This window comes from Rana temporaria, chromosome 11, assembly GCF_905171775.1.
Source record: "Rana temporaria chromosome 11, aRanTem1.1, whole genome shotgun sequence".
Taxonomy (NCBI): Eukaryota; Metazoa; Chordata; class Amphibia; order Anura; family Ranidae; genus Rana; species Rana temporaria.
In genome coordinates, this window is record NC_053499.1 from 143,439,729 (window position 1) to 143,453,550 (window position 13,822).

At 48.4% G+C, this 13,822-nt stretch overlaps 2 protein-coding genes across 2 annotated transcripts in view; one reads left to right on the top strand and one right to left on the bottom strand.

Annotated features, from left to right (window-relative positions):
* Window positions 1-480, top strand: part of COG4 (component of oligomeric golgi complex 4) — a 20,126-nt gene extending 19,646 nt beyond the window's left edge. The window contains exon 19 of the mRNA XM_040329323.1: window positions 61-480. Within this exon, the coding sequence (XP_040185257.1) occupies window positions 61-195 (135 nt within the window). The 3' untranslated portion in view covers window positions 196-480. The remainder of the gene's footprint in view (window positions 1-60) is intronic.
* FCSK (fucose kinase) lies at window positions 336-12,927 on the bottom strand (the record flags this gene model as incomplete). Its single annotated transcript, XM_040329322.1, is given in 13 exon segments — window positions 336-809; window positions 3,142-3,365; window positions 4,479-4,578; window positions 6,523-6,710; window positions 6,838-6,957; window positions 8,395-8,538; window positions 8,618-8,845; window positions 8,973-9,139; window positions 11,158-11,368; window positions 11,447-11,826; window positions 11,913-11,986; window positions 12,544-12,714; window positions 12,826-12,927. Coding segments are annotated over 13 exon segments (2,199 nt in total), but the record flags the coding sequence as incomplete, so codon positions are not given.
* Window positions 12,928-13,822: the final 895 nt, after the last annotated feature.

The following is a 13,822-nucleotide window of genomic DNA, read 5'->3' on the forward strand; positions in this document are numbered from 1 at the left end:
GTTCTATATATCCTTTTCACGTTCTATATTTGCTTGGTCCTAATGCTATTTTCTCTCCAGGTGACTGAAATCCTGGATTACTGGGGACCCAATTCCGGGCCTCTGACCTGGAGACTCACCCCTGCAGAGGTACGACAAGTTCTGGCTTTACGTATAGACTTTCGCAGTGAAGACATCAAACGCTTGCGGCTGTAAATGGTTAAAACCTTACTGAACGGACTGAAACTCCCATAGGATGGAGGCGGCTCCGGCCTCAACCAGGAGAGGATACAAACTGAGCTGACAGCCGGCTCTTTACAGACACGGGGCTCAGAGACTTCAATGGGGACACAATGTAACCAGTGATCAATCTTTATTCTCTACATTTCGGGGTCACTCCTTGATTAAGGCACTTTTACTTACAAAATGATTACTGTCCTAAGCATGTATTATATACCTTATAATAAAGTAACAGTTTTTTTTAATAAAAAGATTATAAAATCACAGTACCCTCATACACCTGGAACATAGCGAGGAGCCATCTCTTGCTTAAGAGATATTTTTATTGACGGCTCCTTTGTGTATGGCGGCAAAAAGGATTAGCGTTTTCCATTATTAATTCCCATAGATCATGTTCACCCACACAACCCCTCCACTAGTACATAGTATGTCCCTGATCATCATCGATCCCAAGCACCAGCTGTAAAAAGTATGTAATCGTCTTTGTCTTCCGCCATATGTCACCGATCATCGGGGATCCCCATCTCCCACTGTACAGAGAACGTCTTGGTATCCAGCTGTACAGAGTGCACACTGCAGCGTTCCAGGCCCTAAAACACACAATGGACTGGTGACCAGGATGAAAACTATTTCTGTAGTACAATGCAGATATTTAAAGTGGGTCTGGTATCAGACAACCTTATCCTTTAACTGTAATAAAACAATGTAATTGTGAACAGGCAGGTCTTTAACCACTTGATCACTGGGCACGTAAACCCCCTTAATAACCAGACCAATTTTCAGCTTTCGGTGCTCTCACAATTTGAATGACAATTACTCAGTCATACAACACTGTACCCAAATGAAATTTTCGTCCTTTTTTTCACACAAATAGAGCTTTCTTTTGGTGGTATTTAATCACCGTTGGGTTTTTTATTTTTTGCGCTATAAGAGAAAAAAGACTGAAAATTCTGTAAAAAAAAAAGGAATTTTTCTTTGTTTCTGTTATAAAATTTAGCAAATTTAGTATTTTTTCTTCATTCTTTTGCATAAATGTAAAAGATGAAACATGAAGTTACGCCGAGTAAATAGATACCCAACATGTCACCCTTCAAAATTGCACACGCTCGTGGAATGGCGCCAACCTTCGCTACTTAAAAATCCCCAAAGGCGACTTTGCAGAGTATTGTGGGGTATTGCACAGTATGGGTGTGTAGTATTGCACAGTATGGGGCAGGGATGGATGGCTGGATCTGTGACTGCATGTGTCACAGATCCAGCCCACAGCACTCGTGCTGCATCTGCTCTCTCCTCTCACACTGTACCGTTCGGTACAGAGAGGGGAGGGAGGAACCGGCGTCATCACATGACGCCGGTTTGTTTACAAGTGATCGCTCCGTCATTGGACGGAGCGATCACGTGGTAAACCGCCACTATCAGCGGCAATTTACCGTGATACGCCAGGTCACGGACATTCCCGTGTGCGCGATTCTGGGAGGACGTCCTTCTAGAGTTAAGCAACCGCTTTGCAGCCGTATTTCGACTGTAGGCGGTGATCAAGTGGTTAAAGCAGAAAAGGTGCTATGTCTCTTCTGCCCTAAAGCTTCTTGCCTGCCTATTCACACAGTACACTGAGCTTAGTGTGCACTATTGGCATCTGTTGAGATGAATAAACTCTCGAGCAGGCGAGGGAGTGACATCATCTTGGCCTTGCCAATGAAAGCGGCCAATAAGGGAGGTACGGGACAACGCAATGCTGGAATTGAACTCCTTCCTGCTGGCGGGAGCTGATCCTTTAACAGACCATACATGGGCTTCCTGAACACGTGATCGAGTCCATCCTACCAGCTCTCAAGCAACACTAGAGGGGGGGGGGGGGGGTTACTAAAATCAGAGCACACAGAATCTGGTGCAGCTGTGCAATCAGCTTCCTTACGTTTGCTGTTCAATAAAGCATTGAGAATAAAACCTAGAAGCTGATTGGTCACTATGCAGAGCTGCATCAGATCCTTTGTGCTCCAGTTTTAGTAAATCCCTCTATGGGTGACTGGGAGCTATCAGTCAAAAGGTTGGGGGTGTCAACTGCGCACTGTCCCAGCACATCACAGTGATGTCTGTTGAACTTCCATGCTAACACATATGTGCATGGCCAGTGTTAAAGCAGAGCTCCACCTAAAAGGGGGAAGCTCAGCTTGTTTGCCCCGCTCCGCTACCATATTTGGTACCTGGTTTCTTGCTGACTTTTCCGCAAATTCAGCAGACAGTTTGGCCCCCCCACTGCTGGGCCATTCACAAAGCTCAGTGCGCAGTGGGGAAACCGCCTGTGAAGCCACAAAGCTTCAGGGAGGGGGCGTGGCCTAGCCAGTCCCCAGACCTTAATCCTAAAGAAAATGTATGGAGGAAGGGGAAAATTCGAGTTGCCAAGAGACAGCCAAGAAACGTCAAGGATTTAGAGATCTGTAAAGAAGAGTGGACCAAAATCCCTCCCGAGATGTGTACAGACCTGATCACCAACTACAAGAAATGTCTGACCTCTGATTGCCAACAAGGGTTTCTCCGCCAAGTATGAAGTCATGTTTTGCTTGGGGATCAAATACTTATTTTACTCCCTGACCTGAATTGCAACTCAATTTAGAAAATGTGTATTGTGTTTTTTTCTGGATTTTTGGTTGCTATTCTATCATTTAAAATACACCTATGATAAAAAAAATTATAGACTGATCATTTCTTTGTAAGTGGGCAAACCTACAAAATCTGCAGGGGATCAAATAATTATTTTCCCCACTGTATGTCCATCTGTTAGGACATGTCCTATGTGCGGTGTAACAAATGAATCCAACCCCCCCCCCCCCCAGCATAGATTTCCGACTCTCCAGGGAATAGATATAGTCCCATTGATTGGTTTTTATTTCTTTCCCAATAACTATCCTGGACCCTCCTTACCTGTGTGTTCTCCAGTAGTCTCTGTATGGCGTTTTTCTGCTCCGGCGCCTTTGTTAGTACATAGAGGAAGCCTCCCCCTCCAGCCCCGGCCAGGCTCTGCCCATACACGTGTGGCTCTAATATGTCCATTATCCTGCGTACAGCCTGCGGCTCACAGCCCGGTGCCATGCACTTCTTCTGCTGCCAGTACGTGGACAGACAGTGACCCAGCTGTTCCATATCCCCTGCGGGAGAATATCGTACATCAGATCTGTGAGCATTATTTCTAAACCCCCATGGTCCTCTGGTGTCTGATCATCTCCTGTAGTATGTCTGCAGTCTCTGACCATCTCCTGTACCATGTTTGCAGTCTCTGACCATCTCCTGTACCATGTTTGCAGTCTCTGACCATCTCCTGTACCATGTTTGCAGTCTCTGACCGTCTCCTGGTGTAGTATGTCTGCAGTCTCTGACCGTCTCCTGGTGTAGCATGTCTGCAGTCTCTGACCGTCTCCTGTAGAATGTCTGCAGTCTCTGACCGTCTCCTGTAGAATGTCTGCAGTCTCTGACCGTCTCCTGTAGAATGTCTGCAGTCTCTGACCGTCTCCTGTAGAATGTCTGCAGTCTCTGACCGTCTCCTGTAGAATGTCTGCAGTCTCTGACCGTCTCCTGTAGAATGTCTGCAGTCTCTGACCGTCTCCTGTAGAATGCCTGCAGTCTCTGACCGTCTCCTGTAGAATGCCTGCAGTCTCTGACCGTCTCCTGTAGAATGCCTGCAGTCTCTGACCGTCTCCTGTAGAATGCCTGCAGTCTCTGACCGTCTCCTGTAGAATGCCTGCAGTCTCTGACCGTCTCCTGTAGAACGCCTGCAGTCTCTGACCGTCTCCTGTAGCACGTCTGCAGTCTCTGACCGTCTCCTGTAGCACGTCTGCAGTCTCTGACCGTCTCCTGTAGCACGTCTGCAGTCTCTGACCGTCTCCTGTAGCACGTCTGCAGTCTCTGACCGTCTCCTGTAGCACGTCTGCAGTCTCTGACCGTCTCCTGTAGCACGTCTGCAGTCTCTGACCGTCTCCTGTAGCACGTCTGCAGTCTCTGACCATCTTCTGTAGTATGTCTGAAATCTCTGACCATCTCCTGTAGCATGTCTGCAGTCTCTGCCAGCTGTCTGCCGCATTACATTCCCTGAATATTATGTGCAGCCCTTTAGTGATGTCACTTGAGGAAGAAAGTTGACCACCACTGCTCTAACCTATCTGCATACAAATGTGAATTTTTTAGGTAAACTAATTATAAACCGGAAACTTTCTAAAATGGTTGATCTGGAAATTGGTCATTTGTATGAACCAAATATAACTCACCAGTACGGAAGGCTCTGGCACACAGCTCAGCGTTACTCACTAGTGCGTCCACGTTCAGCATGATATCTGGAAGCCGAGCATACCAATTCCGCAAAACATCCTGAAAGGAGAAAACAGAGGTTGTCCTGGAGACAGGTTGGGGTTCACCAAGTGAAACAAAGCGGTAATTCTGCTATGGTACATGGAAATGGACTCTATAGCGCCTCACAGTGATACAACAAGGGACTGCTAACTGGGAAGTTTAGACCCAAGAGGCCAAATGGTGATAAGAAGTGGATCAGCTGCTACAGAAAGCACAAAATACATTTCTTATTGTATTAACGATTCATAGTGTTGAGCAGAATACGCCATATTCGATTTCGCGATATATCACGAATATATAGCCGAATATTCGAGAAATATTCGCTAAATTCGAATATTCGTGATATTTTATCGAAATGAAATGTTTGCGAAATTTCGCTATTGCGAATGCGAAAATAATTGCGAAATTTCGACAACTGCGGTAGGAGCACTCTGATTGGCTCAGAATGTTCGTGATATTTTATCGAAATTTCGCAAAATGCGAATGCGATATTTATTGCGGAATTTCGACAACTGTGGTAGGAGAACTCTGATTGGCTCTGATGCAAAAGAAGGGCGGAGAAAATAATCGCGCGATATTCCGATTGCCGAATAATCGCATTGCGATTTTTCGGCAAGATAAAATGATCGCTTCAGCTACTCGGCCCAAGGTCTCTAATCATACCAGCAATGCTTTTAGACGTCGATGGAGATCTCTAGGATGTGATCTGTTCTAAAAATAAAATTGAAAAAATTCGAATATTCGGAATAGCGAATATTCACAGCGAAATTCGAAATATATCGCGAATACTCGAATATGCCATATTCGAGCCGAATATCCGCAATACGAATATTCGTGAGCAACACTATTAACCACTTGAGATCCACGCTATGGTCGAAAGACTTCCATAGCGCGGCTCTCAAGTGCCGGGAGGACGTCCACAGACGTCCTGCCGTTGTTGTTCCCTGTGCGCGCCGCTGGGGGCGCACAGCGGGGAAACAACATGCCCGGCGCATCGCTCGGGAGCCGATGCTAGTGCCTGGCGGCCGCGATGTCCGCCAGACACTCGCGATCGTCGGGAACACAGCTGGTAACACAGCAGGACGTGGAGCTCTGTGTGTAAACACAGAGCTCCACGTGCTGTCAGGGAGAGAGGAGACCGATCTGTGTCCCTTTACATAGGGACACAGCATCGGTCACCTCCCCCAGTCACCCCCCTCCCCCCACACAGTAAGAACACAATGAGGGAATACATTTAACCCCTTCCTCACCCCCTAGTGTTAACCCCTTCACTGCCAGTCACATTTATACAGTAATTAGTGCATTTTTATAGCACTGATCGCTGTATAAATGTGAATGGTCCCAAAATTGTGTCAAAAGTGTCCGATACGTCCGTCGCAATATCGCAGCCCTGACAAAAAAAAATCGCAAATCGCCGCCATTACTAGTAAAAAAAAAAACATAAATCTATCCCCCATTTCGTAGGCACTATAACTTTTGCGCAAACCAGTCGCTTATTGCAATTTTTTTTTTTTTTTTTACAAAAATACGTCGAAAAATACGTATCGGCCTTAACTGAGAAAAAAAATATTTTTTTAAAAAAAAAATTGGGATATTTATTATAGCAACAAGTAAAAAAAATATATATATTTTTTTAAATTGTCGCTCTTTTTTTGTTTATAGCACAAAAAATAAAAACCGCACAGGCGATCAAATACCACCAAAAGAAAGCTCTATTTGTGGGGAAAAAAGGACGCCAATTTTGTTCGGGAGCCACGTCGCACGACCGTGCAATTGTCAGTTAAAGCGACGCAGTGCCGGAAGCTGAAATTTCGCCTGGGAACGAAGGGGGTTTATGTGCCCAGTAAGCAAGTGGTTAACGAATATAAGTTCTACTCCTTGATTCATGTCTAAATATTTTTAAAAAAATACACAGAGATCGGCTTTTTTCACTGTGGCGGGCGTGTGATGAGGAACACTTACCTGCAAAAGATTGCGGGCCAGTCTTGTCTTCCCAGTATAAACCAGCAGAAGGTGTTTGTTTATCATTTCCATAAACCCCTCTGGCAGTTCCACCCGTTCCACAGTCACCTGAAGGGGCAGTGCAGGAGCAGAGCGTCCAATCTTCACCCCTGGAATAAGCCCCCCGACTTGGTCCTGCCAGCCTCCACCTGAGAGGAGATAACGATCACTATATAGAGAGCACTGGCTTCTTCCGCTAAGTAACTTTGGCTTCTTCCGCTAAGTAACGCTGGCTTCTTCCGCTAGGTAGCGAGACAACATCCCACTATCACTCACCTGTAGTAAGGACTTGTTCCAGATACAGCACTGCGTGAATTAGAGATTCGGCATCTGATGAGCGTCCTGAGACCTCGTAAAGAACCGCCATCACCGCCCCGGCCAGGATACTGCTGGTACCTTCGGGAAAAAGTTCATATGATTGATGGACCAGAGAAGGAAGTCTGCAGTCTCCGGCACAGAGGATGCATCTTGCACTGAATTCTGACACTGAAGAAATGGCAGCACTCCAAGATCCATCAAAATTCTTATTTAATAGACAAACATCTCAAGTGTTACAGACAGTTCAAATGGTAGACGCGTTTCAAACCAATTGAATTCTGATTGGAAGTGCTTGAAGATCTGGCTGAGGACCTTACTCCACCATTCAGTTTTTTTCTCTGCTCTTTCCCTCCTTATAGGCTTCAAAACAGCAGTGGGAACCATTGGCTCCTACTGCTGTCAATCACAGACAGTGAGGAGGGAGCAGGGGTGGGGTCAAGCCCCGCTCTGTGTGTCAGTGGACACAGAGGCCCAGATTCAAGAAGCAATTGCGCCTGCGTAACCATAGGTTACACGGCGCAATTGCTTACTTGCTCCGGCGTTACGAATGCTCCTGATTCAGGAACATCGTAACGCCGACTGCAGCCTAAAATCTGCGTGGCATAAGGCTCTTATGCCACGCAGATTTTAGGCTGCATTCTTGCGATGACCGCTAGGGGGCGCTCCTATTGTGCTCAGTGTATAGTATGCAAATTGCATACTAACACCGATTCACAATGTTGCGCGGGCCCTGCGTACGCAAGTTACGGAGTTTCCGTGAGGGTATGCTAAAGTATACCCGCCGTTCCCACGTCCTGAAATTTGAATTTCACGTCCTTTGCGTAAGTGATTCGTGAATGGCGCTGGACGCCATTCACGTTCACTTGGAAGTAAATGACGTCCTTGCGACATCATTTGCCGCAATGCACGTCGGGAAAGTTTAAATGATTCCCGCCCCCTACGGGATCATTTACATTAGGCGCCCTTACGCAGGGCAAGTTTAAAGAGCGCACACGCAATTTACGGAGCTACTGCTCCGTGAATCGCGCGCAGCGCAGATAATTTGCGGGGGCGCAGGGCAAAAACGCTGCCCTGTGCCTCCGTAAAAAAGGGGCAAATCGTACCTGAATCTGGGCCAGAGATTGTGGCTCTAGATCGAGCCTTCGAGAGTTTCCCCCTAGCAAGTGACTTTCTATAGTGGCCACTCAGCATGGGGGGGGGGGGGAGCCAGGAGTGCTGGTGGGGGGGACCCAAGAAAAGGAGGTTTAAGGCTGCTCTGTGCAAAACCATTGCACAGAGCAGTGTTTCCCAACTCCAGTCCTCAAGGCACACCAACAGGTCATGTTTTCAGGCTTTCCATTATTTTGCACAGGTGATTTGATCAGTTTCACTGCCTTAGTAATTACCACAGCCGTTTTATCTGAGGGAAATCCTGAAAACATGACCTGTTGGTGTGCCTTGAGGACTGGAGTTGGGAAACACTGGCATAGAGCATGTGAGTTTGACATGCCCTATGCAACTCAATTTGTCACTCACCCAAACCAGACCCATGCGGCAGATAGGACCACGTCTGCAGCTCGATACCTCCACCATATTTCTCAGAGATCTGCGCGGACAAGGCTTTCTCGGACGTCAGCTCCACAGTCCCCGAACAGATGAAGGCAGCTTTAAGCAACGCCCCTGAGGAGGTGAAGAAAATATGAGGTCAGCCACACCCACATGACACCACCCCCCCGAGCAGCCTCATTGTGACGATCACCTGGAGCCTGCGGCTGGCAATAATCCTGCATATCCGAGAGACTGTGACAGGTCAACTGCGTCTGAATGGCCAGGCCACGGGGACCACTGGTACTGCAGAGACGCAGATGTGGCTCTGGAATCCTCCTCGCCCGAGCGCCTATAGGCCGCTGACCATCGACCAGAATCGCAACATTTACCACGGCCCCTCCATGTTCATATGTGATGGGAGGGGTGTCACTCCATCCCCCTAACAATGTAAGAAGAAAATAACGAACAGGTGGAACTATGAACCAACATCAGAAACATTGTACCATTGCAGGCCAGTCACCATATGGAGTGGCATTACTCTGCCCAAACTTGGTCAGCTCACTTACCAGACATGTCAATGCGCGCCGGACACTCTGCATTCACCCACTGTCCCTGGGGCGGGGGCTTCTTCTCACCAATAGACACAAATTGAAAGGATGACATCACCGCTCGGCGGATTAAGATTTGCTCCGCCCCTTCATAATGACGAGCTGCGCGCAGAAGAAGAGCAGGTCTGTGAAAGGAAGGTGATTATTTATGCAAGGTACATCTTTCAATGACCACCATGCTGGACTGGGCAGTGTTCTAAGGCCAAAGAAATGGAGCAGAATTTGCGCACACGAACCACTCTAATAGGCAAAGTCCAGATACTTGTGGGTAGCAATGGCACTTGCTGCGAAGTCCCATCCGACACATTCCTATTGTCCCATTATTATGATAAGTAGCCTCACTGGACAAAAAGAATTTGCAGGTAACAGGAAGGGGTGGCAAAGCTTTGGCACTATGATGTCATCGGAGATTCTTCTGGAATGTGCTCCTCTAGGGGTCTGCACTATTCCTATTTCCAGTTATATATACCTGTCTCTGTCCCCTCCTGTAGTTTTCTGCAGGTGACCTGTGGTGGGTGGGACCTGCTGGGCACCCCCTCAAATCTCTGCTTCAAGCACACAAAATGAATACACACAGATCGACTTTACCATTATGACCACCCACCATAACCCATCAAGGAATGGACTCAACTAGACCTCTTATGCCGCATACACACGATCGGAATTTCCGACAAGAAAACCGTTTTTTCCGGCTGAATTTTGGCTCAAACTTGTGTTGCATACACACGGTCACACCAAATTGCGACCGTCAAGAACGCAATGACGTACAACACTACAACAAGCCGAGAAAAATGAAGTTCAATGATTCCGAGCATCCGTCGACTTGATTTTGAGCATGCGTAGGATTTTTCTCCGTCGGAATTGCATACAGAAGATCAGAATTTCCGACAAGAACTTTTCCCGTTGGAAAATATGAAAACCAGCTCTCAAATTTTTCTTGGCGGAAATTCCAATCGTGTGTACGCGGCCTAAAAGGTATGCTGTGGTATCTGGCACTAAGCCATCAGTAGCAGTCCCGTAAGTTGCGAGGCATGGGCCTCCATAGACAGGACTTGTTTTTCCAGCACATCCCACAGATGCTCAGTTACATTGAGATCTGGAGAATTCGGAGTCCAAGTCAACACCTCAAACTCATTATTGTGTTCTTCAAACCATTCTTGAATTCATCAGATCAGGCCACCTTCTTCCGCTGCTCTGTGGTCCAGTTGTGATGCTCATGTGTCCATTGTAGGCACTTTTGGCAGTGGATATGGGTCAGCGTGGGGATACCGACTGGTCTGTGGCTACACAGGCCCATACACAACAACCTGCAATGCCCTGTGTGTTCTGATATCTTTCTATCAAAACCAGAATTACATTATAGTTATGCCGGCGTAGCGTATCGAATATACGCTACGCCGATGTAGCGCAGAGCGGCGAGCACAGTATTCACAAAGCACTTGCTCCCAAATCTACGCTGGGTTCCCTCAGCGTAACTCGTCGTAAGTGACAGTGGGTGTGAGCCATGCTAATGAGGCGTGACCCCATGTAAATGATGGGCCGAGCGCCATCAAGATACGAATAACGAACGGCGCATGTGCCGGCTCATGGACATATCCCAGTGCGCATGCTCAGAATCACGTCGGAACGAACGCCTAAGATACGTCGAATCACTGCCTACGACGTGAACGTAACCTACGCCCAGCCCTATTCACGTACTACGTAAACAACGTAAAAAACAACGGCTGTGTTCCCTGGTCCATTCCTTAAAATGACTTGTGCCTCCTATATGGGGAATAACTTTACGCCGTACGTAAGTCTTACGCAAACCGCGTATATTATGCGCCGGGCGCAACTACGTTCGTGAATCAACGTATCTCCCTCATTTACATATTCAAATCGTAAATCAATGGGAGCGCCCCTTGCGGCCAGCGTAATGATGCGCCCACGATACGACGGCGTAGGAAAGTTACGTCAGTCAGAAGAAGACTATTTTCAGGCGTATCTAGTTCTGTGGGCACGGTGCATAGATACGACGGTGCATATTTACACTTACGCGGCGTATCTCGAGATACGTCGGCGTAAGTGTTTTGTGAATCCGGGCCTGTGTGTTCAGTACCTGCAGATATCGCTCCTCCTGCAGATTGCCTGCAATTCCACCTACCTGCTAAGCCATTTCTGTCGCTCCACAGCCATGAGTCTCACGCCCTGTGCAATGTCTCCCTTCTCCAGCAGCAGATATCCAGGAGCCCAAGCTTTGTTAGCTGCTGGTCCACTCCTCAAGCCCCCCTCTCCACCAGCCATGCAGCCCAGGAGGTCAGCAACACAGGCCAGGGCTCGTGCAGCGACTCCGGCATCTTCAGTCTTTGAGGCCACTAGGACAAGGGAAACTGGTCACTACCTTTCAAATTCAGACCACATTCAGCGTGAGGTCAATGTATATCAGGCCTCACCATTGTCCAGTGTGTCCAGCAACCTCTGGTAGGCGCCCTCCTGCACGGCTGCCCGTATAATGGGCATCAGACTTCTCTCCTCCCTGGCCAGTAAAATTCTGTTTACCTTTTCCAGGGCCTGGCTGAAAAACACTTCCCTGCGGGCTTGCAGTGACCTCTCCTGGTCCCGATGTTGCCAGATCTGTTGCCAGGACATACGCCAAGAACTGCGCCAACGCTGCCTCCAGCTTTCACAATCTGTGCCACCAGTCCCCGAACGTAAGAACCAGAGGACATCCTCAATACCCAGAGACTCGCTGGGGTGAAGGACGGGAAAGAGGGGGGCAGTCAATATGCTGCACTCGCTACTGCAATGTTCCGAACCCCAAAGGTCCCTCTCACTGCAAGACATAAGAAGAGAGGGGGAAGTAAGGATATCTGAAAGCTGTACACCAGGGAGTGAAGGTCGCCTGTCTATTCCACTCACCTGATTCCCGTCCTGAGGAAAAATTTATCCCAAGGGAGGTTGAGGTAAGTTGGTGATCCACCTTCTGCTGGACACTGGGAGGACAGCAGTGTTATGAGATCATTCTGATAAAGGCACATTCAGGGCCATTGAGGAACAGGGAGGGTCAGTGAGGAAGAGTGAAAGCCACCGAGGATGGGTGAAGGCCACAGAGGATGGGTGAAGGCCACAGAGGATGGGTGAAGGCCACCGAGGATGGGTGAAGGCCACCAAGGAAGGGTGAAGGCCACAGAGGAGGGGTGAAGGCCACAGAGGAGGGGTGAGGGCCACAGAGGAAGGGTGAGGGCCACAAAGGAAGAGTGAGGTTTGCCTGAAGAAGACCGAGAGTAACTGAGCAAGAGTGAGAGAGGTGTGAGGGTAAGTGATCATAAGGAGGAGTGAAGGTTAGTGAGAATGAATGAGGGTCATTGAGAAGTCAGTGAAGTTGAATGAGGTTAGCTGAAGTTGAGTGAGGGTCACTAAAAACAAGGGAGGACTACTGAGAATGAGTTAGAATCCTTAAGAGATCAGTGAAGATGAACGAAGATTAGCGAGGGCCATCAAGAGGTCATTGAAGACGAGTGAAGGTCATTGAGGGAGTAATGAATGATACCTGCAGTTGGTCGTTGGTCCCCAGAAGGCTGTACACAGTGAGGGAAAGGTTCTGGATATGGATAGGATGTGCCTGGAGGATGACATCATTTAGATGGTACCCACATAGCCTTGCCCCTCCCTCACGGTCAATACCAGACAGAAGACACCCGCTGCCCACATGAAGAGGACCCTATGAAAAGAGCAGTATACAGTAGAAAAGCATGGCATGGCTCTAACCATCATTATTGGTAATGGAGTCATAGATGGTCCTTGGAAGGGACTTGTCACTGATACAACTTACCTGCAGATGGCAGTTCTGTACTGCACTACCCCTACACAGAGTCACCTCTCCATTCAGAAGACTGTTTACCACACAGCTCCCGTCTTCTATCAGATCTGGATTCTAAATGGAGAGAGAACAATACACTGACCATACATCTAAACCGATGTCCCCATCCATGGGCAACCCAACTCCATACCTGGGTCCCTCAGCTCCTGATCTCACATCCACAGGCACCTCACCCCCATCCCTGGGTCACTCAGCTTTCTATTTCACATCCACAGGTACCTCCCACCCATGAGCGTCCGCTAATTTTTTTTCAGGGGGGCGCTTCCGCAGCGGCAATACGCATTTAACCCTTTCTTCAAACGCTAGCAGGGGTTAAAAGCACCGTGCTATCGGCCAAATAGCGCAGCTAAAATGATGGTAAAGCGACGCTTTACCGATAACGGCAGTGTGAAATAGCTCTTGAGATAATTCAGCTTCACTCCATGCCCATATAAATATAGCCTAGAGAATGTACAGACCCCCCTTCAGCACAGACCCCCCCTTCAGCACAGACCCCTCCATTCTGCACAGACCCCTCCATTCAGCACAGACCCCTCCATTCAGCACAGATGGACCCCCCCTTCAGCACAGCCCCCCATTAAGCACAGATGGACCCCCATTCAGCACAAACCCCCCCTTCAGCACAGACGGACACCCCCCCCCCCCCCATTCAGTACCTCAGATCAGCCATCAGCACGGCATGGGCACAGCAGGTTCCCTGTGTACACATAAACACTGGAGGGGGAGGTGGCTTCACTCTGCTCGCTGTGTCTCTGTGAAATCTGGCCCGGGACCGCTCAGACAGCCCACAGCCGCGAGACTCTTCAACACCTTCTCGATTTTCCAGGGGGGGTCAATTGCCCCCCCTTGCCCTATGGAGCGGACTTCCATGCTCCCACCCCTTGGTCCACAATCCACATCCCTGGGTACCTTATGCTTAAGCCCCCCTTCTCCACATACCCCATCCGCA